The sequence below is a fragment of the Hipposideros armiger genome, unplaced genomic scaffold (genome assembly GCF_001890085.2).
Source record: "Hipposideros armiger isolate ML-2016 unplaced genomic scaffold, ASM189008v1 scaffold_535, whole genome shotgun sequence".
NCBI lineage: Eukaryota > Metazoa > Chordata > Mammalia > Chiroptera > Hipposideridae > Hipposideros > Hipposideros armiger.
The window spans coordinates 340,405-355,267 of NW_017731885.1; the positions used below are offsets into that span (position 1 = coordinate 340,405).

At 42.7% G+C, this 14,863-nt stretch overlaps 1 protein-coding gene across 1 annotated transcript in view; it reads left to right on the plus strand.

Moving 5' to 3' along the window:
• The first annotated feature begins 25 nt into the window (after window positions 1–25).
• Window positions 26–14,863, plus strand: part of SLC9A2 (solute carrier family 9 member A2) — an 83,139-nt gene continuing 68,301 nt past the window's right edge. Inside the window, exon 1 of the mRNA XM_019668726.1 lies at window positions 26–528. Coding sequence (XP_019524271.1) covers window positions 207–528 — 322 coding nt within the window. The 5' untranslated portion in view covers window positions 26–206. The remainder of the gene's footprint in view (window positions 529–14,863) is intronic.

Here is a 14,863-nt window from a genome sequence, read left to right on the forward strand (position 1 = left end):
CGGAGGGCGGCTAAGGACGGCCGAGGGTGCGCACCCGGCCAGGCACCGTGCCCGCTCGCGGCTGGGGCAGAGCCGGTGGGCTGCAGAGACACGGCCCGGCGGTGGCAGCGGCGAGCCGCAGCTGTCGCTGCCCCGCACTGTGCGGGCCCAGCGGGCGGCGCTGCCGGGCGCGATGCGCTGAGCGCCCGGGGCCGAACGTGGGGCTCATGGGCGCGCGAGCAGCAGAGCCCATGGAGCCGGCGGGCACCGGGCGGAGCCTGCGGGCGCCCCCGCCGCTGCTGCTGCTGCTGCTGCCGCTGCTGCTCCTGCAGGTGGCCGGACCGGCGGGCACCCTAGCCGAGACCCTGCTGGACGCGCCCAGGGCCATGGGCACTAGCTCCAGCCCGCCCAGCCCCGCGAGCGTGGTTGCTCCCGGGACGACGCCGTTCGAGGAGAGCCGGTTGCCAGTGTTCACCCTGGATTACCCCCATGTGCAAATCCCCTTCGAGATCACCCTGTGGATCCTGCTGGCCTCCCTGGCCAAGATTGGTGAGCGAGTTGGACCCGCGGGGTAGGGAGAATCGGGAGGGGAAGCTCCGGAGGGTGACTGGGTTGGAGAGTTGACCTCTGGGTCGTGACCACCTCTCCATGGACCAGGGCGGGGGCGACAGATAAAGCAACTTCCTCTGGTCAAGAAGGACACAGGGAGGAGCAGTTTAGTGCTTTGGGTTCTTAAGTGGACATTGGGCTTGAAATAGCCTCAAGTATTAGCCCATACACACTTAGCGATTTGCTGCTTACTTCTGCCTCATTGGCCAAGTGTGACAGCTCTCTGGCCAAGGCTGAGACCTGTTTACTGAGGGAGAAGGCCAGCGGGCTGAAATTTATTGCTCTCACCTACTGGGAGAGAGGTGCTGGCGAGCACGGAGGCTAAACTAGTTAGAGGCCTGGCTGCTGAAAGGGAGAGACCTGACCGTCCCCATGATACAGACCTGGCCATGCACCTGACTGATGAGGTGCATGGAAGGGGACCAGGGACACCTGAGTGCCTGCTGCTGGGACAGTAACGCTGTCTCCTCCCTCCTCTGGGCTGAGGCTGTCACTCTCTAGGAAGCATTTTCTTAACTGACTGAGGCCAGTGAGGCAAGATGCATCTTTAAAAGTAATCAACCCACCTTTCAAACTGCCTTTAAGCCCCATTTGGAAAGCAGAAGCCCCGGATCATGTTTTCTCACCTCCATTCCCCTCCACCACATAAACTTTTGTTATCAGCATGGTGCTTACCATTATTTTTACTTTATGCTTTTTTATCTTAAAATATGTCAGCTACTGCTGTAATGATTCAGATGTTATTAGGTCCAAAAAATTTATGTATTATTGCCTCAGTTTTCTCCATTTGCCCTGGGAAAGGTCCTGTGCTGTATGTACAGTGAGGCAGGTTTCCATTAAGAGTGAAAAGATGTATTGCCTCTCGCCATTGAGGAGCCCAATAAGTGCAGGAGATGGTACATACACCAGCGATGATAATGCAGAGAAGTGCTAAGTAGGGTGAGAAATCCAGAAAAGATAACATGACAGCGTAGGGAGGCAGGAATCACTTCCTTGTGCAATGGAAGCATTTACACTGGGTTTCCAAGGATGGCCAGTTTATCCTGAGAGGCATAAACACAGATGTAAGTAGGGAGGGACGCACAAAGCAGGTAGAAGGGATGTTTTATGGGAGGGTGGAAGTTGTGGGAGGTAAGTAAGCTTGAAGTGGACCTCCAACGTCAGATTACCTGAATTAGATCCGGTTAGTGGTGACCAAAGGAGATGCATGCTGCTTGATGACTTCGCCCTCTGTAATTGCCTCGCTTTGGCATGGTTCTGCTAGTTGAGTGTTTTAATTTCACCTGAGAAATAGAATGAGGGGAAGTGGATTTCCCCATCTGTCAAGCCAGATATGCACATTTACATAAACTTGTTGCCTGTAATAATAAACTTAGGTGCCATCTCCTCCTACGGTCTGCACAACTACCTTGCCATGTAGGAAGGACAGATATTAATACTCTCACTTGGTAGAGGTGGAAACTGAAACACAGCATTTATACTAATTGCCCACAGACACACAAAGTAGGGAGCCAAATGCAGGCTCCGTTCACTCTCCAAGTCCCAGCCTTGTCACTGGAGGTGTGCCGTGTGCCCCGTTTCCACTGCTGTTTCTCTGTCACCATTTCTACTCAGTCACAACTCTTTCTTCTGTTGTTTCCTCCTGATTATTTTAATCTGATTAATTACACTAATAACAGCCTCGAGTAGGCACTTAAGTTCATTATGTCTAATTTTCACAACCCATTTCCTATACAAGGAAACTGACACATGGGGAGGTTAACTTGCTGGTGGGTGAGCCGGAATCCCCCCAGGTCTGTCTGATGTCTCCTCTTTGTGTCTATCCCGGAAGCTTGTTTTATTGTGAAAATTCATTGAGAATAGGTATGTATAACATTGTTAAGATAATGCTGGGCATGTCATAAACACTAAATAGTGTCATCATTACTGGAGTGGTAGTGAGAGTAGCAGCAGTGCCGGGAACATCTCTGACAGACACTCCAGTTCCTTTCACAATGAGCTGAGCTGCCTGCTTCTGTTTTAGGCTTAGCCTCCTCCACGTGCTCTTATTCCGTGGGCTGCCTTCGTATGCTTGCTCCTTTCCTATCACGATCTCTTCATCGTCTTTGACCTTATCACATTGTGTGGCATTCTATTAAAAGGCATTTATACTTGTATGAGGTCATAGGTGTATTGAACTGCCTGTTGACAGTTTTCTTATCCGGTCATCTGCCTCCCCCAAATGCTAAACTTCTCTGACTACTCTTTCCGCTTTCCTTCCCGCATCTGGGGTGGCACAGAAATGGACAAATGTTCGTGGATCCCAGCCAGAAGGGTCTGGGTACAGCAGGGTGTGAAAGGAGACTGCAGTGGGTGGGGTGAAGAGTATAGTTCTCTGAGCAGAAAGTGTGGGGTTGGAGTCCCCAAAGCTGGTACTTGGGCTCCCTTCCAGGTTCCTCCTGTATATAGTCCAACCTTGTCCTCTGCAGCAACTCTGTGCCTAGGGAGCCTGGAAATGCTCAGAGATCTCTCCCCCCCCCCCCCGCCCCCCCTCCTCTGCCTCCAGGCCCCAACCTTTCTGTTTGGCTTTGAGGAAGACTGTCCTGGCACTGTGGGGCACTTTCACAGCCCATTAAATAGTCTTCTAGTCATTCAAATTCTGTTTGAACTTTTGCACTGGAAAAACTTATTTGGGGTGACTTATATGACTTAGTTTGCTCATATCTGGGGAGAATGATGACTTGAGCTGTGCGGAGGGGGAGGTGAGGCTATGAGGTAACAGGAGTATTAACTCATGCAAAATGCCATGGTTTCTATTTGGGGCACTTTTATGCCTGTACCTAGTGTACCTGAACTTACCTACCCCAGAGAACATGGAGAAATATTGCAAGTGATTAGTCGGAACAAGGTTAAATCAGGTTACCCAAAATGGAGGCTCCTGATAACCTTTGTAGGAGGTTTAAATCACCTGAAACTGACATAACATTGTATGGCAACTGTAACTGAAAAATAAAATTTTAAAAATCATGCCTGATGGTGAACTCAGAAAGTTCTCTAGATTGCAACACAATAAATATAACCTTAGAAGTATTAACAATCAAAAGCGAGAAAATGCATTTTTGGCAGTGTTGAATGATTTGACCTGACTTTTCATTGTTTTTGTCTGGTTATCAGGGAAAATCAACTTCCTAATAATGTGGTCAAAAGAAAGTCCTGTTGTTATAAAGTTTCCCAAAGTGATGATGATATTGTGTATGTGTAAGTGAAATAGGTTAAATAAATAAAAGAACATGGCAAATTTAGTACAGCTTTGAAAAGTTTTTAAAATTTTGGCAAGAAACATCTCCCAGTTTGTTTTTCACTTAGGTCCTCAACATGTGAACTCTTATTGCTTTTTCATTTTGAATATTTATATTTTCAGCAACTGTTTTTTTTGTTTGTTTTTTTAACAGTTATGAACGCACACTTTGCCCACAGGGATGGTGCTCTACAGCCTGGAAAAATAGGTAGCCAAAGAATTCAGAAGAGAAAAATTTCCTGGAGTGTTAAGATTGTCTCCTCTGACTTTCTTGCCTGTGAAATGGGTCATGGGATTTGCCCTAAGCTGGGTGAACTTGGCCATTCATTCCACTTCTATTCAAGGTTCAAGGACAAAGCACTGGGTCCCCTGCTGTTTAAAGTATCAGATGCCCCTCGTTTGTCCTCAGTGGTTCCCCAGATGCCCCTTCATTTATATGTGGTCTTGTAGAGCCGGTCGGTTTGACTCCCAGGTGTCACCACTCACCCTGCCCTTTTTATTTCCTTTGCCCTTAACCTTGGGGTCAGGATACAGAATTTCCCACTTCCCTCCATCCTGTTGTCTTGAAATTAAGTAACTTGTATTATTATTTTAAGAGGAAGACAAAGCAGTGTGGTCCATGAAGGCTTCTCCTCTGGGGCCCAGGCTGTCCTGTATTTGAAATATGAAACCAGAGAGTTTCCTTGGATAATGCCTGCCTGAATTACTGAGATCTTGATCTCTGGGGAAACTCTATTCTTGCCCTTTATTTCTTTCTCTGTGTCATTTTTGCTTTTCCAGAAGCATATTCACCAGCTAGTTGGTCAGTGGTTGAAGCTCGTGGTCTTCACCCCATCTCACTTTAAATGCACTTCTAACGCCTGGTCTTCCTGATGGCATGTGTTTGCCCCTAATAAAGCTAAAAAGAGAGTTCTGATTCTTTTGTCTCAAAGTCTCCATCTCTTTCCATTGGGCTAACCATAGATTTCCTGTTTTCTGTCTGAAGGATGACTTTCAACAGCTTTCTCATATTCTTTCTAAGGACCAGTTCATGTGCCTTCTAGAATTTTACCACTGCAACTCTACCACAGAAAGATTTTTGTACCTTTTAAAATAATAGCATATTATTATTATAAAATAATATTTTTCACCAAAAATGTTACTCTTTACATCAACTTTAACAATGACAAAAATATTTATCATTAATGGGATGCTTTGTTTTTCACATATCTTGAAGCTTTAAGAAGTATACAGAGAACCTTTTGTCTAAACTTGTTTGTTCCCTGTAGGTTGTAAAAACACACCTGTAATAAAACCAATTGAATTTCATGGTTTGTTTATGGATAGATTTTTCACCAATGATTAAATTCTGATTTTTTTGTCTTATGATTTAGACCTGGTTTATATTTAACTTGCTCCAGATTCGTTTTTAAATTTTTATAACCAATGTTTACATAGATTTGCAAACATGCTTACCAATTTATCTTCATTGTTACTTCTTGTATCATCCCTTTTCTTCCAGATTGTTTCCTTTTTACTGAAATATATTCTTTACTGGCTACTTCTAGGAGGGCCTTTGAATGATAAATTCTCTTGGTTTTTGTCTGAAAATGTCTTTATTTTGATTATTCTCTTGAATGATTATATAATGGAGGATAGTAGTTGAGTTTTTAGCACTTATCAGTTGGAAGATATTATTTCATTACTTTCTGCCCTCTTTTGTTGCTAAGGAAAATTATGTTGTTACTCTCATTGGTGTTTGGGATTAATCTGACCTTTCTCTGTGCTCATATTTCAGATTTTTCATTTGGTTATTCTGTTGTTTTCTATGGATTTATTTTATTTTTCTGGCTTGGAACTTCTTGTGCTTCCATGTCTCTTAATGCCATTTTATGTTTTTCATCTCTTTTGTTTTTTCTTCTATTTCTTGGTGGTTTTATCAGATCTTTTTTTTTTCTAGCCTGCCATATTATTTTCAGTGTGTTTCTAATCTGTGGTTAACTTACTTGTCAGATTTTTCATTTTAATTATATTTTCATTAAGTCCTTTTGGTCATTTTTCAAGTCTATCTGCATTTTGCTCATGTTCTTTATTGTTTAATTATAGTTTTTATTCCTCCTTTCATTCTTGAGTTTATTTAAACTGTATTTATTTTATAGATTTTTTTTCAGATTGTTCTGTTATTTCTAGTTTTGGGGGGGGGTTATGAGTTCTTATGTTTATCACATCTACTGACTTTCCCTTTTGTATATTTGTTTCCTAATATAAGTTATAGTTTTTGTTGCGAGTTAGCTTCAGCAGGGGATGTTTACTTGGTAGGAGTCTGTTTTCCTTAAGTTGTGAAAGGTTCTCACAAAATGGTTTTGAGTGTTCTTCTTGCTGGGACCTGGGGTTTCAGTGATTGGTTTTTAGTATTAGTTATTTAGCTTGGTTTTCCTATGTGATTCAAGTACTATAAATATAGACCTTATCCTAATATGTGTTGTACACCTGAAGTTTTGTACTTCACAGGTGACTTTTCCCTCTCCCCAGGGCCATAAAGCATTGACCTGTTTCCTTCTGTTTCTTTTCTGCAACAGGTAGCTCTCTCAGACTGAGGAGTTTATGTCTGAATCCTTCCCTTACTGGTCTGAAGTCATATAGGGCAGGTAACAGGTACACCTGGACTTCTCCTGGTTCACAGTGGCTTGAAATCCTACCTACATCTTTTGCTTTGATTTCTCTCCTTATTTCTGGCCTCCTAGACTTCTAAAACACTTTTTTGAACATGGCTAGATATTAATATTGTATGTTTGTAGTGATCAGAGGCTCTATGTTGACATTGTTGGATGGCTCAGTGACATTTTACGTGGTACTTTTTAAGAAATGCTTTCTATATAATGTTCAAAGTCCATAGGTTTGTTCTGCTCATAGAATATCATGATAGAATCTCTTTAACGTAATTTAAAATAATATGTACTTTTCTAGTTTTTCTATCTGCAGGATGTAGAGGTGTCAAAATTCTGTCTTTATTTTATCATCTATATTTTCACATTTGGATAGAAGGAGAATAGCTCAGCAGTTCAGAAGTGTGGACTTAAGTTTTAGAAAAGATATCCCTAGATTAGAAGTAGGAAGACCTTGGTGCAGTTCCAATTCTGCCATTAACTTTGTCTTATGACCCTGGCAAGTTTTCACCTACTTGATTCTCTTGTTTAATTAGTAGAAGTAGGAATATATATTTGCTGCATCTGTTTACTATTGCCATAAGGATAACATGAGATACTTTGTAGGGGAGGAAATCATTTACAACAAAGATTTTACTCTTAAAACAAAAGCAACTTAAGCCAAGGTAGACGTGTTTGTTTTATTAAAGTGATGTGTAGACATGGGCGTGTTGTCGTTCTAAATGAGACATGCACAATTAAGTGTAGGTTGCTCTCTTGCAATTACGTCTTTTAAATGCAGTGAATCATAATGGATGTACTTCCTGCAACAATCGCACACATTGTTCATCACTGTCCAAGGCCTTTCTAATTTTGATTTTAAAAATTCATCCCTTGTATGACAATGTGTGTATTCCTCTCTGCCTCTTCAATAATTCCAGAGGAGGGAGTGGAAACTCCTCTGAAAACTCTCCATGTGACTGTGACAAAATTATATTTTAAATGTGAATTTTACGACGCAGTGTGGGCATACACAGGCTCACATATGACAGACAGGAATGAAAAATCAAATTCACAATTACATTTAGAAATTTCAACTGAAAATGAATCAGATTACACATGCCCGCCCTGCATGCGAAAGCACTCTAAAATAAAGTTGGGAGGTTCTCTTATCTATAGAAAGCCCTCATGGAGTCACAGGGCAGTGAAACAATTCCGTTGCCGTATTTCTGTGACTGCGCCACTAGTGGCAACTCGGCCACTGTCTGTTCCTGAGCTTGTTTCCTAGCGATCCCCAAACCCGGAAACCTGAGCAGTGTAATGGAACTGAGTGAAGCCTTTTATGGTGGCCGTGGAGGGCGGAGATAGGTGAGAAAGGGTAATTCCTCTATCATGGTTTCTTTAATAAAATAATGGCTCACCATGGTAGGGCGTTCTCCCACGCCGGGTATTTGGGCCAAGTGCTTTATACCCATTATCTTATGTAATCCTCACAGTAACTCTGGATGGTAGGCACCATTATTATCCCAAGTTTGAATAAATAGATGAGGAAACAGGGCTACAGAGCTCGGGGAACTTGCCCAAGCCATTGCAGCTCTTACGCAGTATAAGTGGGGTCCTTGGCTGGTGTACGTCATCGCTCCACTGTGTCTCTCCCTGCCATCCTACCTCTCGTGGAGAAGAATATTAAGTCCTAGACCTCTGTCGATGGTCTTCAGAACACCTTGATGTATATAAAGTCACCTGCTCTTAACCTGCAGCCCGAGGCCTGGGTACCCTTGAGTCTCATGCTGACCCTTATGAGTTCATTTTGACTGTCTCAGGTTTTCATCGTAAGATCAGGCAATAATGATAATAACATCCAGCCTACTTCACAGGACCACTGTGTAGACCCACTGAAATAATATGTGAAAGCAGCGGTGACTCCACAGGTAAGATTAGTCTGACCTCACAACAACTCTGTAAGCTGGGTAGGACAGAAAGAGCCAATGAAAAAGCAAGGTGCATAACTCATAGGAGTATCAGAGCTAGAACTTGAGTGTAGAATTCCTGAACATTGGTCTAGCCTTTTCCATCATCCCTAACTTAGGGAATGTAGAATTTTAATGTTTTTGAAATATATATTTTTTGTGTTAAGGATACATAGGTTAAAGGTTCAAACCATATAACTCTGGCTACCAGGTAAATTTTAATAGGCCACAGTCCAACCTGAACAGATTTACAGGAAAAAAGATGTCACATCTGTCTCATTATTGCACGTACCTACACACTTTTTGAATTGCATGTGTACACATGCACATAGAGACACATATGCACACATAAATGACATTAGGACATGAGCTCCACGAGGGAAGGGACTTTGTTTGACTCACTGTCTAGAACAGTGCCTGCCACGTAGTAGGTGCTCAATAAATAATTACTGAGGAAATGCATAACTAAATAATATTTAGAGACATAGAGACACTTTTTGTTATATCTCACTTTAATCGTGGTAATTAAGGTAACCATCCATCCTGGTTTGTCTGCAATGTCCATGGTTTACATTTGTTATCCTAGCACATCTATAAATAATGTATCCTTTCACTCTCAAATATACTGTTTGTAGGATAATTTATTTGGTCACTGTACTTCTAATGCATATGTGCTTTTATCACACATGCTTCAGTAACTTAAGCTGTGTTGTTCAAAACCTCAGCTCTGCCACTTACTACCTGTGGACTTTGGATAAGTTTTAATATACCTCTCTAACCTCAGTTACTTCATCCATAAAATGGGATGATAACAGTAGCTTTCTCATTAGGTTGTTGTGAGGACAAAATGAATGCACTTAGTAAATGTGCTATCTTTAGAAATTTGTTTGGCCCTTGGTTAAGAACTGTTGTCTTGCTTTCTTCTCCAAAGCATAATAGCATTATACTGTGAAGGCCTATTTTGTCCAATTTTTCCATAGCAAGTTGTTAGGTGGTCGAGATGTTTCTCTCTCCTGCTGTTGGTGTTATGCATATGTCTCTCTCTAAATGATACATATTTTTGTTTCCAGTGTTGAATAAACTTAAACCTTACTGCTTTTGTAAGTTGCTTTATGGTGGAAAAAGAAAGGCAGTGCACACCCTTTCTCTTATCCCAGGTTTCTGTGTTGGAAACTGAAGGGTGTACAGCTAGGCATAATAGGCGGAGGACAGAAGGAGAAGGTGAGTATGCAAGGTTCATGGTCAACTGAGGTCTTCTCTACAGGAGCAGGCTCTCTTCTTGATCCTCCTGACACTCCCAGAGCTGCTGGGTCTGCTCAATGTCCTCAGAGTCCCCAGACATGCCAACTCACCCACAGGTAGAGGGAATGCATTTTTTAGCAGATTTCCAAGTCCCCTTGTATTTTTGTACAAACAAGGTTTCTTTAGGAAACTAGATGGAAAGACTTTTAAAGCAAAATGCTGCTGAAAGTAATTATTGCTATAAAAACTGTAAACCATCCCTCTTTATCCCCAGAATTCTAAAGCAGAACCGCAAACTGGCTGAGTGTACGTTTTCTCTAACAAAACACTAGGGTGGTGAGGAGAGATGATGAGACATTGCGGTCCCTCCTTTTCCATCTGATTGAAATTTCTGATCCTCAGAAGGACACACTTAGTGTCAGTTGGGCTTCTCAGGAGATGGCATCATTCTTCGTGCATCCTCCTGTGAGCTATCTGGAAGGTTGTGAAGACGCCGCCTCCAGGTCAAGGAGCTCCCATTTTTAAGGGAAGTAGAAAATATATATGCCTGCATGCAAAGGTTTCCACCCCAGTCTCTCTGTGTGTGGCTGCCCAGGCTTACTTTCTCTAGCACTTTTATCACTACCTGATGTGTGATTATTTATTCATTAGTGCCCTGTGTACTCACTGGGGGTGGGTGGGGCTTGTGTCTTTTGTTTTTGTCTACCTCTGAGGAGCTACAGATGCATGTAGTTAAAACTCATGATGTCTACATTTCCAGTGACACTGTTTTATATTGTCAGTTGTTTCACACCTAGAATTTATTTTGATTCTCACAAGAGTCTTTACTTTAAAAAAAATGTTTTTAACATTCATTCATGGGCTCACATCCTAAGCTCTGCTCATAAGTGCTAATGGTTTTGCAAAAGGGACATGGTTGGTATGAGAGCTCATTTATGTATTTAATTACTGTAGCCCCTCTGCAGTGATTTTTTTTTTTGGTCTATCTCTTTTCATTTGATCTTGATGTTTCAATTTTATGTTTTGAGGCCACTGAAACCGGGTGTGGGGGGGGGGTTGTTCCTGTTCCTCAATCTCTGAACAAATGCCTGTAATTGATAAGACTCTAGTTCTCCATTTCTCCACTAAACATAATAGTACACTTGATTATTATTTTCATGAACCATAATAATTATGATGAAGGTGGAACCATAGAATTCCTAAGATGCATATCCTGATAAACATTGAAACCCCTTTGGTCTCGGCGACAGTGGACCTGTGGGAAGTCATGTGGCCATGCAAAGACCACCAACTTGGTAATCAGAAGCCAGAGAGCAGGCAAAGTGAACAAAAAGGTTACGGTTCTAGGGAGTTTAGAAAATAGTGTAATTTACTAGATGAGGTTGTTTCATACATAGTTTAGCCTCAGCCACCAGTGTGCGAGTAGGTCCCCTCTATGTAAATAGTGACTGCAGTTGAGTGTTAGCAACTATTTAATTGAAAAATGAAATTAGGTAGCAATTACTGTCAATTGTGGGGTTTTTTTTTCTTTTACTATACTTTGATCTATTTATTTTAAGCAACTGGTAAATTTGTTTAGAAGGCAGGCTCTTAAAGGAATATAAACCAAACAGAAAATAAAATTTTAACACAAGGTGGTGGGGTGGGTGGGGTAACCTCCCTGGGTAACCTTGTCCAACTTAATGATAGCCGTGGGCAAACAACCAAACCAAAGTTGGCAGAAATCATTTACTCCCACATGGGCTGAAGGAATGGCGAGTCCTAGGATTTAACTTCTAGTCTAGGGCAATAAAATAAAAATTGCTTTTAACTGTTGGCCCACATGGAAAGCTCTGAATGTAGGTTGCAGCCTACTGGAGTCCTTATGACCGCTCACCCAGGGTACTGCCCCCTGCCCCGTCCTCCCTGCAGCTTGGCTACGCAAAGGGTTACTCAGAAATAGTCACCAGAGCTGAACTACTCTGGGGGTTCTGTCATTCCCCCTAAATGGTGCCAGTTTCTACCCTCGGAACGATTTCTTCAACTCGAATCTTTTCTTGGTCAAACCCCTTCATTCATCAAATGGCATTGCTAAATGGAAGCAGAAGAAAAACAAAAAGAAAGAAAGAAAAAAGGTGGGGGCCGAGAGCCACATGAGGATGAAAATCAGTAAATTTGAAGGTATTTTTAACCATATGAGGGCTGGGAGTCTGCTTCATTGCTGTAAAGCCTAAACCTGCCGCCCTGACAGATTCAGAACAAGCTATGTGACGATTTTAGGCTGCCCTGCATGTCATATGAAACATGACTCGAAGACTTTTCTAAATAAGAATACTCAGCATGTCCTCGGCTGCTCTCAGCGTTTTTATGGCACGGGTCTGTTTCCCACCTGGCTATAGTAGAAATTCCCCTGGCGTGTGGATTACTTTACCCAGCGTGGGGAGGCACGCATTTCACAGCCAGACATATTATATGCAGAAGTACTTTGAACACTGTCCAGTGTCACTGTTATTTCCTGGGGCAGAGTTGCTGCCTTGGTGGGCTGGGAGGGTGCAACTAAGCCAGTTGTGATTCCGGGCCATCTGATGATATGTGTATTCTATTTTGGTTGCACCAAGCTCATGAAGCATTTTGCAAAATTCATGTGACACAAACCTCAGATTTTCCTTCTGTTGGCTGCCGTAGACTCTGAGCGTGCTGATAGCAAGACCTGAACATTTTTAGAATCCATGCCCCTGGCCTATCCCACCTGTAGCTTCAAAAAGGAGACTGTGACCCATTAACAGGGTAATCTGGTCTTTTCTAGTAGGAGCAGCCAAGATGGTAAAGGACATAATTGGTTTTGATCTTTTGTTAGCAGGTTAGTGGTAAACAATCTATGTAAAATTCAAAACCATGAATAATTCTAAATGAAAAGGGAGAAATATGATTTAGAGAAAAGTACAGTGTTTGTTTATATACCGTTTCTTCACATGACTTTCCTCAAACTACTTATCTTGGAAAGGAAGAAACTCATTTGCATTTTACAAGATCGGGATGAGAAATAATTATGATACATATTCAAGGTGTGATCACAAAATACGGTGAGTGTTTTTGGTTTTTTTAAAGATTTTTATTGGGGAATTGGTTGAGGGGAACACCATTGGGGAATCAGGGAAGGGGAACAGACATGTTGCTGTCCTTTTGTTCTTTAGTCTAGTTGTGGAGGACGTTGCTTCACTGGCCCATGTTGGTATTGTGATCATTGCACTCTTCCTGGCTGAGGCAGTCAGTCATCGGCCATTGGACGGCCACTCATGGCGGCTCACAGCGGCTCAAAGCAGCTCACGGCAGCTCACTGCAGTTCTTGCAGGCTGCTGGCCGCTGGCTTGCCACTGCAGCCCCACTGCAGCCTATGCTGTCGCCGGCCACTCACTGCAGCCCAGCTTTAGGTCGAGCTGTTGTTTACCATCTTAGCTGTAGAGGGCACAGTGTCACTGGCCCATGTGGGAACCGAACCAGCGGCCTTGCTATTCAGAGCTCTCACTACCAAGCCAACTCTCAACCAACTTGGCCGGCCCACAAACATGGTGAATGTTTAAATGAAAAAAAAATTATTACAGTAAAAGACACAGTGCCATTAACCCCCCTTAAAATACCCTCACTTTGAACATACTTATTCCACAATTCTTGCCACTTTCTGAAGCAATTCTGGAAGTCCTCTTTCATGTATGTCTTTAGTTGTGCTGTCATGGCTGCCTCGTCCTAAATTGATTCAAAACCTTTACCTTTCATGGTCATTTTGACTTTGGGGAAGATCCTAAGTGTGTGTATGAGTGCGTGTAGCAGTATGCATAACACATGCAGACACACACATGCGCACACACACACTCACTCACGGTGCCAGATTCAGTGAATAAGGTGGATGAAGACACACCATAATGTCTTTGACAGAAATTGCCATATACCAGAAGCGATGTGTGACACGGAGCCTTGTCATGATGGAGGATGAAGCTATTTGCCCATTTCATGTTAATGCATTGTGAGCCATGATTTATGGCATACTTTAAAATACCTTCTCTCAACTGTAGCTCACACCCAACTGACTGCACTGAACAAGTTGAACCTTGTCATACACTGTTACTATGGTTTGACCTGCCGCTTTCCATATTGAAATTCCTCCCTCTCCATTGGATGGCACTCAGCAGCAGCATTCATTGTATTTTGTGATCACAGTGGGCTCTGTGTCACATATTGCTCTGGCATACGGCAATTTCTGTCAAACAAAAATATTATGTCAAACAAATAATATTAGGATATAGAAGGTGGATATATCCTCATCCATCTTACTCACCGAATCTGGCACCGTGTGACTTCTGGCTCTTCCCCAAAGTCAAAATGATTCAGGACATCGAGGCAGCCATGACAGCGCAACTCAAGACACTCAAAAAAGAGGACTTCCAGAACTGCTTCAGAAAGTGACCATAGTGATGGGATCAATGTGTTTGAAGCGAGCGGGAGTATTTTGAGGGGTATTAATGGCAATGTGTCTTTTACTGTAACATTTTTTTTTAATTTAAACATTCATAGTATTTTTTGATCATTCCTCGTACTTCACCTAGATGCTAATTAGTCTCTTGCATGATCATCTCTTTCAGAAGCTTTTGCACCACACAAGTAGCCATCTAGCTCTTTTGCATCTACAAAATTGGAATACATTTTGTAGAGACATTGGAGGGTGATAGAAATGTTTGAAGGCACAAAACGGGGAGCTGTGTCAATGGGGTTTTTCATTGTATAAGTTCCATGTGCTCGGTGCTATGACAGCCTCATCAACAGCCAGGAGAACTTCATTTTGGCCTGCCCAGAACCCACGTGGGCAGCAGAGGCCTGGAGAGACCCAGTCTGTTTGCTCGCCTTCCAGGTCCCTGGGAGCTGAAGGGATCAGTGCTGGGAGCACCTTCCCAGACCACCCTATTCCTGCTCAGAGTGTAGGTCCTCCCAGGTACCTCCATGTGTGGGACCAAAGAATTCCCTCTCCTTCAAAGGGATAGCTTCCTCTCTATTCAATTCGTGACTTTCCTAGAAATCTGGAGCGATATAGTTTTTTTTTTCCCACATCAAGTTTCTGAGAGCAGTGTCTCTAGCTACATTTGCCTTTGGTCCCAGTAGATGTGTCTTTTTGTATGGCAGGAAACTCTCAG